The sequence below is a fragment of the Aythya marila genome (genome assembly GCF_965140915.1).
Source record: "Aythya marila genome assembly, chromosome: 1".
Classification (NCBI taxonomy): domain Eukaryota; kingdom Metazoa; phylum Chordata; class Aves; order Anseriformes; family Anatidae; genus Aythya; species Aythya marila.
The window spans coordinates 21,776,529-21,790,400 of NC_139042.1; the positions used below are offsets into that span (position 1 = coordinate 21,776,529).

Here is a 13,872-nt window from a genome sequence, read left to right on the forward strand (position 1 = left end):
TACTCCAGTAACTGAGTTTTATTCAGAGCTCGAGCAACATGACTTGAATAGCCAGTGTTCAATAGCTGCTGTAACACAAGCTAGATAACCTTCCAGAAGTGCACGTTTCTGTTCAATGACTCTAAAGGGAGCCTTGGTGGCTAGCTCAAATGTAGGTGTTTACAACATCTACTATTTGAAAAAACCTTTCAATTTTCTTGCTAAGAGCCCGGGGCTAAGGTTTTGTTTGTTCTGAACTAGCTGGCAAAACCAGCATTTCCTTCGTTTATCACTGACTTGGAGGACAGATATAATACAGTCTTGGTAAGTGAATAAAGAGTGATTGTTTTGCTTTAGAAATTAGAAATGTGTTATTTTAAATATTTGGAATTAAGTTACTTGCAAGTATGTAAAAACTGGTTGTTTGTATAAAACCATGAATAGTTTCTAAAAAAAAAAAAAAAAATAAAAATTGTAATATGTAGATGTCTTAAGTTTATTAATATTGTATCTGAATATTACTGATTGTGTTATTCTGGCAGCCCTTTAAAAGCGGGCAAGCCATGTGAGCTTAAATATTTGATAATAAAATATTAAAACTAAGACATGATCAGAATTCTTAATATCCTTGCTTTTTTAGTAGTGACTAGGCTACTGAAGTTGCTTATGATTATTTTCATGTTTTAAAACGTTGGTTACAGCTTTTTAAAAATTTGATCAATTTTACCTTTTGTTTGAAAAGTAAACGTAGTCCTTTAACCTCGAGAATGTTCATAAACCTTATTTTCTCTGTCTAGAAATTATTAAATTGCATTTCAATTTTAGATTCCAGGAAAGCTAAGATTACTATTTAAAGACATTTTATAGGATACTTAAAATGAAATCAAAGGAGCTAAGTATTTCTATAGATGGAGCCTTGATGGAGGTTCTGTCAACTGTAAACCCTGCTGGATTTACTGTCCGGTTGTTGTAACTCTACATGCAGTAAGACAAGCAACCTTAAAGTGAATTTCCTATAAGAGATTTTCAGGTAAGTATTAATTTACAATGCACAAATAGGATTTGTGAAGCATGGAACAAAAGCTAGAGTTAGACTAACCCTCTTCCCTGAGTATAATGATGTCACTTTTTTTTTTTTGTTTTTCTTCAAATACATGTTACGCTTGCTAAAAATAGGGTAACATTCTGAATCTGAAGTTCTTGGGTGTTTTTTCCTAAATTGGCTTTGATCTTTATCTAGAAAAAAGTTCCTCTGTAAACTTGGAAATAATCTGTCTGGAAAACTCATTTGTTTGCATTCATTTTGGTGGTTCTGGTAAACAGTTCATAAAAATATGTGCAACATAACTGATGAGAATCTGATGCCAAGTGAATGACAGCTTAATGTATTAGAAAAACAAAGTGATGAAGCTTTTGTTTAAATTTGTTCTGAGACTGTTACCACCAATCTGGACTAAACGGTTCCACCACTATTCAGTAGTCAGCCTTAAAGGATAGTGGAAAACATTGTTATTTTTTAAAGTTTTGTTTTATTTTTTTTATACCTTCAATCCTCATGGAAACTGAACTCTTCTGAAAAGCTCCTGACACTGGTTTAATTTTTTAATGTTTCGGTCACACTTAGAGGAGGGTCGTTAAAGTGAGGATTGCTGTTAGTCCTCAGGTTGCAAAGACTGAACAGATTTGCTGTAGTGAACAGAACTTCAATATAACTTTAAAGTTATGTGTTTTACAAAATTCTGTTTAGAACTCCTTCCACTGATTTTAGGTGACTAAAAGCCAGGACAGCATACTCTAATTAGAATTGAAATTATGGCAGAGATTATTTGGACTGAATTTTACCGAGAATGGGATTCTGCTATTGGTGTTTTGTGTAGAGATATATTGCAAGTGGGAGTGGACAGCAGCCTTCTTTAATTCATATACTTTGATCAGCAGTACTAAATATGCAGACAACATTATTTTGAAACAAAAGATTGCCGGTAAGCCTAGTTCAAAAAACTGCAGGCTTTTTTAATGAGGACAAGGAGAGTTTTCCTCTTAAAAGAAAATAATAAAGCTAACTCTAGGTTGTACAGAAAACAAGTTATTAAGATCTAAACCATTTCCAGCCTATTTTTCAGTGTCCTGTCCTCCATCTAGTTTTGTTACCTGTTGGGAAGCTGTATTTTTCTCCAGCTCTGTCTTGACACCTCTGGTACATCATCGTTATAGTTTTCAGTGGTGTTCATTGAAGAGCCGTGCATGCTGTTTGGTCTTGATGTATTTACCTTTAATGAAAAATGTTCCATGGTCCCTGGAATACCACCTCAAAAGCACGCAGCATGTTCTGAGTAGCTGAGAGGTCATTGCCAAACATCACCTCACATCACTGTGTTTTAAACTGCAAAATTTTGGCTGCACACACTTTATAATGCACCTGGGGGGCTAAACTTAACTTTCAAAACCTGAAACTTTCCTCCTGGGGTTATACATCTCTATTGCAATAATAAAACATCACAGTTGGTAAGTGATGCCAAAAAATTGTTGAAGGAAAAAGGAAAAAAACAGATTATGCTTCTAAAGAAAACTAGTAAATATTTGCAGGTAGTATGAAGTCTACCTCTGTCTAAAATGTGTTTTAAGGATATGATAGTTGACCTGGTGTACAATTTTCTTTGGAATTGTTTTTTTGTTGTGTACTGTTGCTATCTTAGTAAATACTACATAGTATGGTATGTGTATGACACGAGTGATTTTTTTTATGCTCATTGAGTTTTGTGTATGGATTAGTGATTATTATGTAAGAAATCATGTTATTAAAGCACCTTCTTTTAGAAATGTTGAACACTTATATTGATGAGTCATTATATTTTTGTTGCCTCCCCTATTTGTGTATTTGAAGGAAAAGAGCAGAATAAGATGGATTGACAGCATAGCACTTACCACAGAACTGCATAAAAAAAAGATCTGGTTTTGTGTGTAAGCAGGTCAGATGTATTGTATGAACTACAGACATCTAAAACTTCAAAAGCTACCATCACTCCCCATTTTTAAGTCTATTTTTTTTAGTTAGCCACCTAGACCTCTGTCAGGTAATTTGAATGTGCAAGATGTTTTTGGTTATATTTACAAGCTTTTTTTGACTCTTTCCATGGTAATATTTAAGTAGTCTTCAAGTAAGTTATTTGCAGTACATTAATTGGAGGATTTCTTAAGCTTGTGTTCACAGTAATTGAAAATTCTATGCAAATACTTAAAACAGCTAGAAAAGTACACCAGTTTTGAGAAATCATATGCTGAATAGAGTAGAAGTTGCATCAAAATCTTTAGTCCTTTTCCCTATACTTTTGGTTCTTAACTGTATCTTGGGATGGTGGTCCTCTGGTAAGTCTTCACTACATAGAGCTATCTGCTATAGTAATGGAAAAAGCCTGCTTTTCTGCTACCTTGTTTCAATTTAGCAGGTGATAGTAATTCCTTAGCAAAGAACTTCATCAGTGACTGTGGTAGCTCTTTGTGATTCATACGCAGACCTAGCTTGGCTGCAAAATTTGAGTCAAGACTTCGATGTCAACTTAGCTCCATCTGAATGTTTTAGGATTTTCACGTCTTCAACTTCCATGCTCCTGAAATACTTTTTTGTATTCACACCTGAGAAGTTTTCCTTAGCTGTAAGATGTAATGCCTGATCTGTTGGAGCTTTCACTCAAATTTGGCTGAAGCAATTTTTGTTGCAATGATTACATATGTTGCGGGGTGAAAGCTATTTCCATGCCACATGGACATTTTAGCTTTCTTTGAATATAAAATATAAATTTTATTTTAAATGAATATAAAATATAAATTTTATATTTATAATATAATAAATATATTATAAATATATATATAAATATAAAATATTGTATATAAACATTATATATACAAAATATTGTATATATTTATATACAAATATAAAATATTATATTATATATATTAAATATATATATAAAAATATAAAATATTCAAAGAATAATCAAAAATATTCAGAAGAATATTTCTTGCTGTCTCTACATGATACTTTTCAACTAGAGAAAACTTTATTCCCAGAGAAAACAAAGGTTTTATGAACAATAAAAAGAAGAAAAAAGGGTGCATGGAATTTCAATGTATAGCACTATAAACAGTAAAATTATTAAGTATATAAACATTGTAAATGTTGGTATACTTTCCTTTTTTTCTTAAACAACACTTTTTTTTTTTTTTGAAACTTTTAGACCAAAAGTTAGGCTACTATTCCATTTTCTGTGGATTTTCGAAGTCAAGCAGGTTCCAAAGGTTCTAACATTCAGAAGCCGAGATAAACGAGTGTTGGCTGCCTGTGTACCAAAGAGAGGTTGCAATGAAATAGGAAGTGGAGAGAGTACTTTGGCTAACCAAATCCTAAACCATGCGAGGGGTTTGTAGCAATGTTAGCTCCAAGGCTTAAAAAGCAATGACAAGACAGCTGCCTTTTTTCATATTACCAGCTTAAAAAATCTACAAGGGTATTCCTAGTGACCCCACCTAGTGTTAAGGTAGGTGTTAAGGTAATACTTGATGAATCCATTTGTTCAGTTGTACTTTTAATTAAGAATGCTACTCAGCTGATTGTGCCTGTTTATGGATTCTGGCCCTGACTTGTTCTTTCCCCCTATACCCATGTTGAAGTTCATAACGATAGCTGGTTGTTTCCCTGTCTTACTCCAGCTGATCTGCTATGGCTGTTGGGTGAAACTTCCACCGATGATAGCTGCTTGAAACAAGGAAGGAAGGAGGAGAGTTCTGATCTAACAGGAGTCATTTGCAAGCTCTGCCAGGGGAGTTCTTGGCTTGTAGTCAGCTTTTAGTTTTTAAGAAAGAAAATAAAAATGTTGGCTGAGTAGAGTAGCACAGTAGCTGAGCATTTAATCTTTTTCTAATGGTCTACTTGATACTAACTTCTGTTTAAAAAGCAAAACAAAACTGAAATACTATGAGGCAAGTCAACATTTGAGACTAAAAGCACATTTCTTAATTTTGTAGCAGTGCAAGGAAAATAAAACATGGTATACCCAGTTTTTCCTGTCTGACGATATAATGCTAGTATATGTTTGTACATGATACAGTCAACTCACTGTACAAGAGATGAGTCCTAGGTAATGCTACTGTGGTATCTTTTATTTTTGCTATTGTAATTTAAGGTAATGCTGCTTAAGTCAGCCTGTGATAGAGAACCATGAAGTATTTGCTTCAGTATATGCATGTAGCCTTAGATTATTATTAGGGCTCAGGTTATTCACAATATTTTAAAAACACTATGGCCAGCTCATGTGTTTGTATGCTAAACTTTGTTGTGCGTGTTTTGGTATAGAAATCGTCTTGGAAATCTAAATACTCAAAGCCCATCAAAGTGTAGGTACATTTTGGGGAGCAGAAATATAATTTGGGGCATGTGTGATCCCAAATAATCCAACTACGGATCTTCAGTGGAACAAAATTTTGGAATAGTCTGTCTTGGTTTTCTGCCTTATCCAGACTTAAATATTACATGGAGGTTATTAGACAGGAGGAGTCTTTATGGTTTGAATCTTCATAAACCTTTTTTTAGATTTTATTTTTTCCCCTCTAGGATAGCCTTATAACATTGGTGTGTCCAGCCCCTGAACTGGAAAGATGGAGTGGGGCAATGCCTAATGTATGTTAGTTGCATTTTCTTGTCCATGAAACAGGAGAAACTAAGGGTGAGGCATAACCTTGTTACAGCAGATAGTAGGAAGAAAATAGACTTGCTAAACATGTTCCCAAGCTTCCTTTTGAATGAATGGGAGGCAAGTAATTAAGCTGACTTGAGAAAAATTTTCTAGCGTGGGCTAATTAAGTTACTCATTCGTAGTAGTATTCTGATATGAAGATGCTACTCAGGTCCTCGTTGTTTTTAGAGTGGATTTCTTGTTTAAGTGTAATGTTTCTGAGACTTTGGGGGTTGATCTTTCCTAATATATAACACCTTCCCTCTAATCATGCCAACCAATAGCTTCCTACCATTAATTGCTGGCAGCAGCTTGGTTTCACAGGGCAAGGGTTATAATTACTATCTATGGTTGAAAATGCTTACCCTTCTCACCCTGGGGAGCCAAGCTGTTGCTAGCAATTAAACATAGTTAGCTGTTCCCTGCTTCATGTAAACATTTGCAACCAGTAATTACTATTGCTTCTTACTTCTTTGCCCTGGAGGAACTCAACTGTTCCAGTAATGCCTTGTAGTAATTTGGCTTTGTTTTTTTTTTTTTTCCTCTTAAACTATAATAATTAATATGAAATCTAACCTTTATTTTTAATTTTAAAATTGGTATTTTTGACCTTTCACAACTCATTTGGAACATGTAACCATCTTGGGAGTTGCAGCGTAGTTTGGAAATGCTTGCTTAGGGATTATGAAGTATGTAAATGCTTTAGCCACTTCCCTAAAAAAAATACATATAACTCAGCACACTGATTTTTATTTATATATATATATATATATATATATATATATATATCCCTTCATCTATATGGTTGAGCAGGGTTTTTGTACCTTACAGAAAAGCATTGTGGAAAGCAAACATGCAATTGCTTTTGTAACCATCTAAAAAAAGTTGACCCATGCCAAGAAATTGGGTTTGTCTAGATGATCACGTTTCCTTTTCTTAGGTAGACACCTCAGTTCAGAAATGATCAGTAGATGCTAAGTTCTTGCTCTTTTTCCAAGGTGCGCTCTTCTGTCTCTGCTTTATTTGCTGTTCTGTGTAGGAGGCAGGAGTGTAGACAACTTGATTGTCTTTTTCAAACTGCTCAGTCTATTTGTTCTTTCCTTTCTATAGAATTTCTGCTCCTGGCAGATACTTTGTTTTCTAGTCTCATGTAAACTCTAATTGGATTTCTGATTCAGATGCAATTTTGCTCATTGAAAATCAGTGTAATTTAGAATGGTTTAAATGCAAAAAGACTTTTCTCCCCCAAATGTTAATGTTGTATTGTTTTACCAATGGAGTGCTGGGCTTGTAATCTGCTGATGTTTTGTAATATGTAATAAAAGTGAAATTTTAATTTTGTCTTTCCCACTCACCCTCTGGCTTTTTAGTTTGACTTCTTTATTTTCAGTAAGACTGTGAACTACTGGTTTAAGAGCTTATATTTGCTCAAAGTTGATTTATGGCATAGAATTAACCTTTATTTCTGCCAGCCCCCTAATGTGGTCCCTCAAAGCCTATTCTGCTGCCTGGAACCTGAATCACATTGAAAAGGAAATAGTCTCCCTCCACAAAAGCTCAGCTCTTTTGTTTTGGCTCTCCTTCTTCAAATATTTATATATCACCTTTTTGTTATGAAGTATTCAAAACCCCTTTATGAATCAAAACATGACTGAAAGCTGTATTGTAGTCCCATAGCCTGAGGCAGGTAGTGCCCTGCGCCTGGAAGAACATCGAGAGTTGAGGAAGATGCCAAGCGAGCTGCAGTAGATATCTTCATGATGCTATTATTTCCTATAACCAAGCTAAGAAAATAGCATACTGTATTCAAACCTTGCTCTTAACTTCTGTGTTATTTATATATTCGGTTTCTCAGACCTTACAGCTTTGCCATTTATGATAGTAGTAGTTTAAGATGGGAAGTGGTCCAACAGTAGAGTGGTTCTTCCCATAAACAACCTGTATTTAGCTCTACTGGGATCAGCTTGAGCTATGGAAGGACTTTGTACCTGTCTACCACAGTTCACGAAATTTGTAATTGTAACTGAAATTCAGTCTTGCTAATTGTTATGAAACTTGATCTTTATGCAGTTTCTTGCCTTTGTAGTTCATATTCAGTGTTGGCCTTCTTGTTCTTTTATAGGCAAATGAGCTACGAGTGATCTGTCTCAATGTTAACTTTTTCCAAAACTTTCAGCCTAAAAGACTTCAGGGAATGAGATCAGGGAATTTGTTTAAGCTATGACTTTGCAGCTGGTTTATTATAGTCTCAACTTGTATTTTACCATTCCTTTGTGTATGGGCGGGAAGTCTTTAATTATATTGTCACCTTGTTTATTGAGGAACCATTTTTAAAATGCATATCAAGGTACATCTTGCTAAGATTTCTTACCAGAAGAAGTAGATAACTGACTACAGGTAAGTTAAACTTCAATTAATAAAAAGTGGTCTTATGTCCAGACAGTGCTAATTTACACTTGCACATCAAAAACACAGCAAAAGAAAAACACAAGCCCCTAGGTTTTGCTGTAATTGGTATAAAAAAGATCTCGGTCTAAATGAACCTGTGTGCTGAAATATTTCTTGTGGTTGTGTTTACTATCTGAGAAAGTACATGTTGGTTTGAAAGTGTAGAGCAATTTGGAGAACTTCTGAACCTCACCTGTGTGAAAGTCTTTAACATTTTTTTTCCAGTGTCTTTTTTAATTTAATGTTCATATCATGTTTTTTAAACAGTTTTATTTGTAGAGATCATTAGCAATGTAATAGAAATTTAACTCCTATTAAGGCTTAAACATCTCCTGCATGTTTCCTACTTAAAGCATGTTTTATTTTCTTAAGTTTGTTTGTTTCCTATGCATTTATCATGGTAATTTGTTTGCCTTCACCTAAGACAGTACCTGAAGTTACTCTTTTGAATATTAACTTGAGCAGAAATGTTTTTGTTACTGAGTTCTATAATTGGCTTCTCAGCTTTACCTTTTATTAATTAATAAATAAACTGTTAATCTTCAGGAGATGAGTCTTGGGAAATCTGAACTTAAAAAGAAGCATATGAAAGTCAATGTGGGCTTCTTCTTCAGTAAAAATCTTAAGGGAATTATTGGAGTTCAGTATTATGATGTGGTTGAAGGTATCTGTTAGAGAAATATGGATTTTTTAAAACTAATTCTTACTAAATTCCTGAAAATGCATACTCATTTCAGTGGCTGACTTGTGATGGAAAAGTTTGCTTACAAATAATTAGCAGTCCCTAAAGTTTTTTTTGAAAAACGTTGTTTATTGCAACTAAATAATAATGATTGAAAGGAAACAGTCTCAGATAAATTTTACTTGCAAATTGTTTCCTATTCCACCAATCCAGAAATGAAATCAGTGTGACGCCTGTTGTAGTGTAGCTTTAGATGAGGGTTGTTAGGAGTGGCCTGGTTTCTCTCCTTCTTTTTCGTAGCCCAGGAAGTATCGACTGGGGATGCTGGATGAGAGGATAGTTCCGGTGGGATCAAAAGCAAGAAAATCAAAGAACCCTATCGGCTGTCTGGCTGACAGGTGTAAAACAGGAGAACCCATCAATATGGTTTGGTGGAACAGAGTCACAGAAAACAATTTACAGGTAAAATTATTTTTTTATTAGTCAAATTTTCAGTACTTTGGATGCTTGATTTTAAATTCTGGAGAATGTTAGAAGGGGTTACTCCAAATATGCTTTGAGATAGGATAAAATATTTTGCAAAACAGGCATAGTGGCCCCCGGAGGAGAATGACTCAGATGTTTTATTCTCTTTACCCATCCCTGTATCATATACTCTGTTTGATTGTTATATTCTATGGAGGAGAAGCAAAAACAATCGTGTGTTTTAAAAGCAAGCAAACACAATCTCATATTTTAATTTTCACGTGAGCAAAGTGTTTACTGTGAAAATTAGTAAGCTTTGTTAAAATGATTGACAAAATGCAAAAAAAAAAAAAAAAAAAATTCCTGCAGTGTGGAATGTAACCATTATGAACAGAAAGTATAAGTTCTTAAGTTTCATGTTGGGATAGCTTACATTTCTCAACTTGTGCTGAAAACCTTTGTGTTACTTTCTTTATTCCTGACTTTCTCTTCAAGAGCTGGACTTGAGCATATCTGATTCTGAAGTAGCAGGCTGTCCTTAGCATGATAATGGAGGGTGATTCTTGTCTGGGAAGAATCTGCTCAATGTCAGGGTTTAGAAAGGGTTTAGATGAAAATTATCATAGTTGTCATAACTACAACACTGCTGCTATTACTATTTTGCACTTAAGTGGTGCTTTTGATTCTTCAGAAAAAGAACTTAAGTTCTTCAAAGAGTTTAGTCATTGCAAGGATTTTCTTTTTTGTGTTTAAGTGATGGAAATGGGTAAATCAACAATAGACTTGTTTACAGCTAGAGTCTGTGGCCCCTTAAATTTCTTTAGTGTTACTAAACTTTCAACGTGACAGAAGGGCAAACATGAAGCGGATATTAGAACTCTGCAATACCAACACAAATTTTGCTTTACTTAATGTTTGGACAGCTTTGCATTGCTGAAATTCGGAGTCATGGGCAGCACGTTGCATGCAAAGTGATAATATACTGCATAGTTGCTTGGGCGTAAGTCTTGGTTGTTTTGCTGGTGGGGAAGCAGAGAAGCCACTAGCAGAAAAAGACGAAGCCTTAAGGAAACATCAGTAGACGGACCAGGCAAGGTTGCAGAAGAGTGGTTGGAGCCAGTGAAGCACTGCTTTTCTCAAGTGAGAGAAGATTGACAGATTGAATTAACCACATTTATCTAATGGGGAGTGCAAGCCCTAATTAGTAGGCAGCTGCTCTGAAAGAGAGAGAGAGAAATCAGTCTTTAAATTTCAAGTGGGCTTCTAAGGAGCAGGAAGAGCCCCATTTTTTTCTCCATTGTTTTCTCTTGCTGTTCTGTGTAATGTCAAGGGTTGTCATTGATCTACTCTGCATAACAATAAAGTGGAACTGCTTAGTGTTTTTTTTTTTTTTCTGGAGGCCAGAGAACCAGTAGTCAGAGATTTGGAGCTTCTGGCCAGGAACAATTGTCTTCAGTATCTATGTCTTAAAAAGCTCAAGGTCCCTAAGCTTTCTTTGGTTAGTGGCATTGGTGCAATTCCAAGCTCCCTTATTGTGCCAGTCACTACTACATAAATGAGTTAACCTATGTACAACATAGGATTTTGTATTATAAAATGCAATTACATAGTTTACTGTGGAGGTGTGGGACTTGAACAAGTATGTATATGCGTATCTGGTAGAAATAAGAGGAGAAGGAAGTTCCAGGCATAGGAAAAAGGAAGGGACAGCACAGTAATAGTGAAATTAGGCAAGAGTGAATGGAGAAGGGTATGAAAACAGACTGTACATGAGGTTCAGGGTATATAAAGCTCTATCTACATAGATAAGAGGCTGAATTTTGTCTTGATGTTACTCTGATCCTTCTAAGTCTTTGTATTCATGTGAACAGTTTTGAACTCACTGCTAAAACAAAGCTTAAGAACTTTTAAAAATTGGAAATGTTAATTGTAAAAGCACAAAAAATGGCTGTGGCTATTGGAGAAGTTTGGTACATGAAACTACACTTTAAAAAAAAAAAAAGAGGTAGTTTCATATTGAGATTTCAGATTCACTTTGTTTTTTTTCTACTTCTGGACATGAACCCACAGATAGCATAGGTCTCCAGTATTTTGAAAGACAGGCTGTTTTTGCAGGTGTGAATATAAGTGGTACAAACTAAATCCAGGCTGATGATGAGTGCTAAGCAATGATAAGTAAAAAGGTTAAATTGTGATGAAGGCACATCTGCTTGAGGGCATCTTTTTCTCATTTGTTTGAAGGTGAGAAGCAGACATATCTCAGAATTGCTGAAAGCTTCTAATGCTGTGCAGATGTTGAAGCTCTTGTGCCTATTTGAACGTCCACTCTTCCAAATGTGCGATTTAGGGTGTGGGAAGACCCTATTTCATGGCATGCTGTTAAGTGCTGTTTTGAAAGGTGTAGAGATTTTTGTCAGAAAAATGGCTGTTCTACTAAACAAGGTAGTTTGCAAGATGCATTGTAAAAAGTTAGAGCTGTTTCTCATGCGTGGCTATGGATTTATAATCCAGACCTATTTATTTTAGTCATGTAAGCATGACCCAGTCTTTAAAACTGGGGTCCACACAGTGGATGCACAGCATTCTGGGTTGTGCCATAAAAAGCAAAAGCACAAAGCCATGTTTATTCTTCAGTGGTATGTCCTGCCCTGTGTTAGGAAATGTTCTGAGCTACTACCATGCCATGAGATACATACATGTATTATAATATCAAAGCATATATAAGGAAGTAGGATATGCTTTTTTTGTTATACAGATCAGTTTATAAGCACAATGAATAGCATTTTGTCTTCCTGAATTAAATAAAATCTTAGAAATGATTTTTTTCAAATATTTGGCATCAAAAACATGGACTTCATAGTTTTAACAATACTTTCAGGTATTTTGTTAAAATAAAAAAGTGGAGCAAACACCGTTTGTCTGCACTTAAGCCAACGCATTTTACTGAGTTTAAATGAAATTCTCTCTAACTTTTCTGAAAGAGTAATGTTGGATTATAGCTAGTCATGTTAGTGAGATTAAATTTTTTATAGGATCACAGAACAGTTTGGGTTGGCAAGGACCTTAAAGCCCACCCAGTTCCAACCCCCTGCCATGGGCAGGGACACCTCCCACCAGGTTGCCCAAAGCCCCATCCAGCCTGGCCTTGAACTGCTAGAGCTTATTGTGTGGGTAATGTAATGACTTGTGACAGTAACTACAATAAGGAAGCATGTTGCACAAATTCAGTAGTGGGAGGGAAAGAGATTTGTGTTGGAGTCCTTGGTAACCTCCAGTGTCTGATGGGCTGCTCTGACATCCCAGAATGTGTCCTTCTCTGATGTCACAGTCATCAAGGAATCCTTCTGGAGACGGAGGGATTGCCGCGATGCTCTCTATGTGAAGTGAAGCTCCTTCTATGGCACCTCTATCCATTTGAAAAACAAAACAACAACAAAAAAAAACAAAAGCTCTTGCATGTTTTTGAATGAATAAGACATTCTGAAAGCTATGCCAAATAGTAGGCTGGCAGAGAACTGCCCTGCTCGTAGCTTGGGTACAGTTTAGTGGTGGCTTTCTGTAACCATTACAGGACTATGCAATTCGGGATGTCAGAACAGATCAGCATGAATTTGGAGGTGAAGGACAACATAAAAAGAGGACAAAAAGGCTTGTTTCCAGTTTTTAGTATGGTAAGTACATTAGCACGTTCTTCTGAAATACAAATGAAATTTGCCTACTCTTTGCTTTAGGTAGCTGGCCTTTGGTAGTGTGTAACTGGAAATAACTGAGTAGTGTTACAGCCACAGAAATGGAGGCTGCGGCTCTGCCACTGCTGTACAGCTCTGTTGTTAAGCACTCAACTGGAAATGAGAGAGAAGGGCAGTTTCCAGTACTTCTGTGTGCTCCCTGCATGACCTTTAAAAGGCTGCGTAGTCTTTGTCTTGGTTTCCTCCTGCGTTACAGGGTACCTCTGTACTTCAAGGCAATTTGCAGATTAATTTGTGAATTCATGCACTATAGCCTTAGGAGTTTATCATTGAGGTAGGTATAGAAAAACTGCATTGAAATTAGTTGATGAAATGGGAATTGTCATTCTCTAGACTACAGAAAGCTGTTCATATATACAACTGCAACATCCAGTGCAGGTGCATGCTGCTGTGCAGTTCTGTCAGCAATGGCATGCAGCTGAGATACCTCATCCTCTACCCTCAGCTTTCATTGCCATCTTTATTTTCATTTGCAATTTCCTTTAAGGAATCTTGCATTTTTGTTCTGTAGTACTGACAGAAGGTGTATTTCTTTCCCCCACCGCCATACTTCAGTTGTCTTAAGTGTTTAAAACATACTAGCCACAAGACGGACTCAACTCTGTGCTGAATGGTGATGGAAATGAATCATTTTATAGTGTTTCCCATCTTACTCCTCTTGTGGTTCCATCTTTACTAATTGCATCATGACTAAATTCAGACTTAATTTGGACTTTTTATGTTTTATAACATTTTGTGCTCTCTTGCATACTGAAGTACAGACCTCTTTTTTTTTTTTTTTTTTTTATACGGGGTTGGATGGACTCCATTTTGTGGTCTC

At 35.7% G+C, this 13,872-nt stretch overlaps 1 protein-coding gene across 4 annotated transcripts in view; it reads left to right on the forward strand.

Annotated features, from left to right (window-relative positions):
* The window catches only part of PAN3 (poly(A) specific ribonuclease subunit PAN3), an 81,601-nt gene that overhangs the window by 26,860 nt on the left and 40,869 nt on the right, over positions 1-13,872 (forward strand). For 3 of the 4 annotated variants that reach the window (XM_082778663.1, XM_082778660.1, XM_082778661.1), the window contains 2 exons: positions 241-303; positions 9,139-9,300. In XM_082778663.1, the coding sequence (XP_082634789.1) occupies positions 241-303; positions 9,139-9,300 (225 nt within the window). The remainder of the gene's footprint in view (positions 1-240; positions 304-9,138; positions 9,301-13,872) is intronic. The other variant, XM_082778662.1, reaches the window with a different exon arrangement.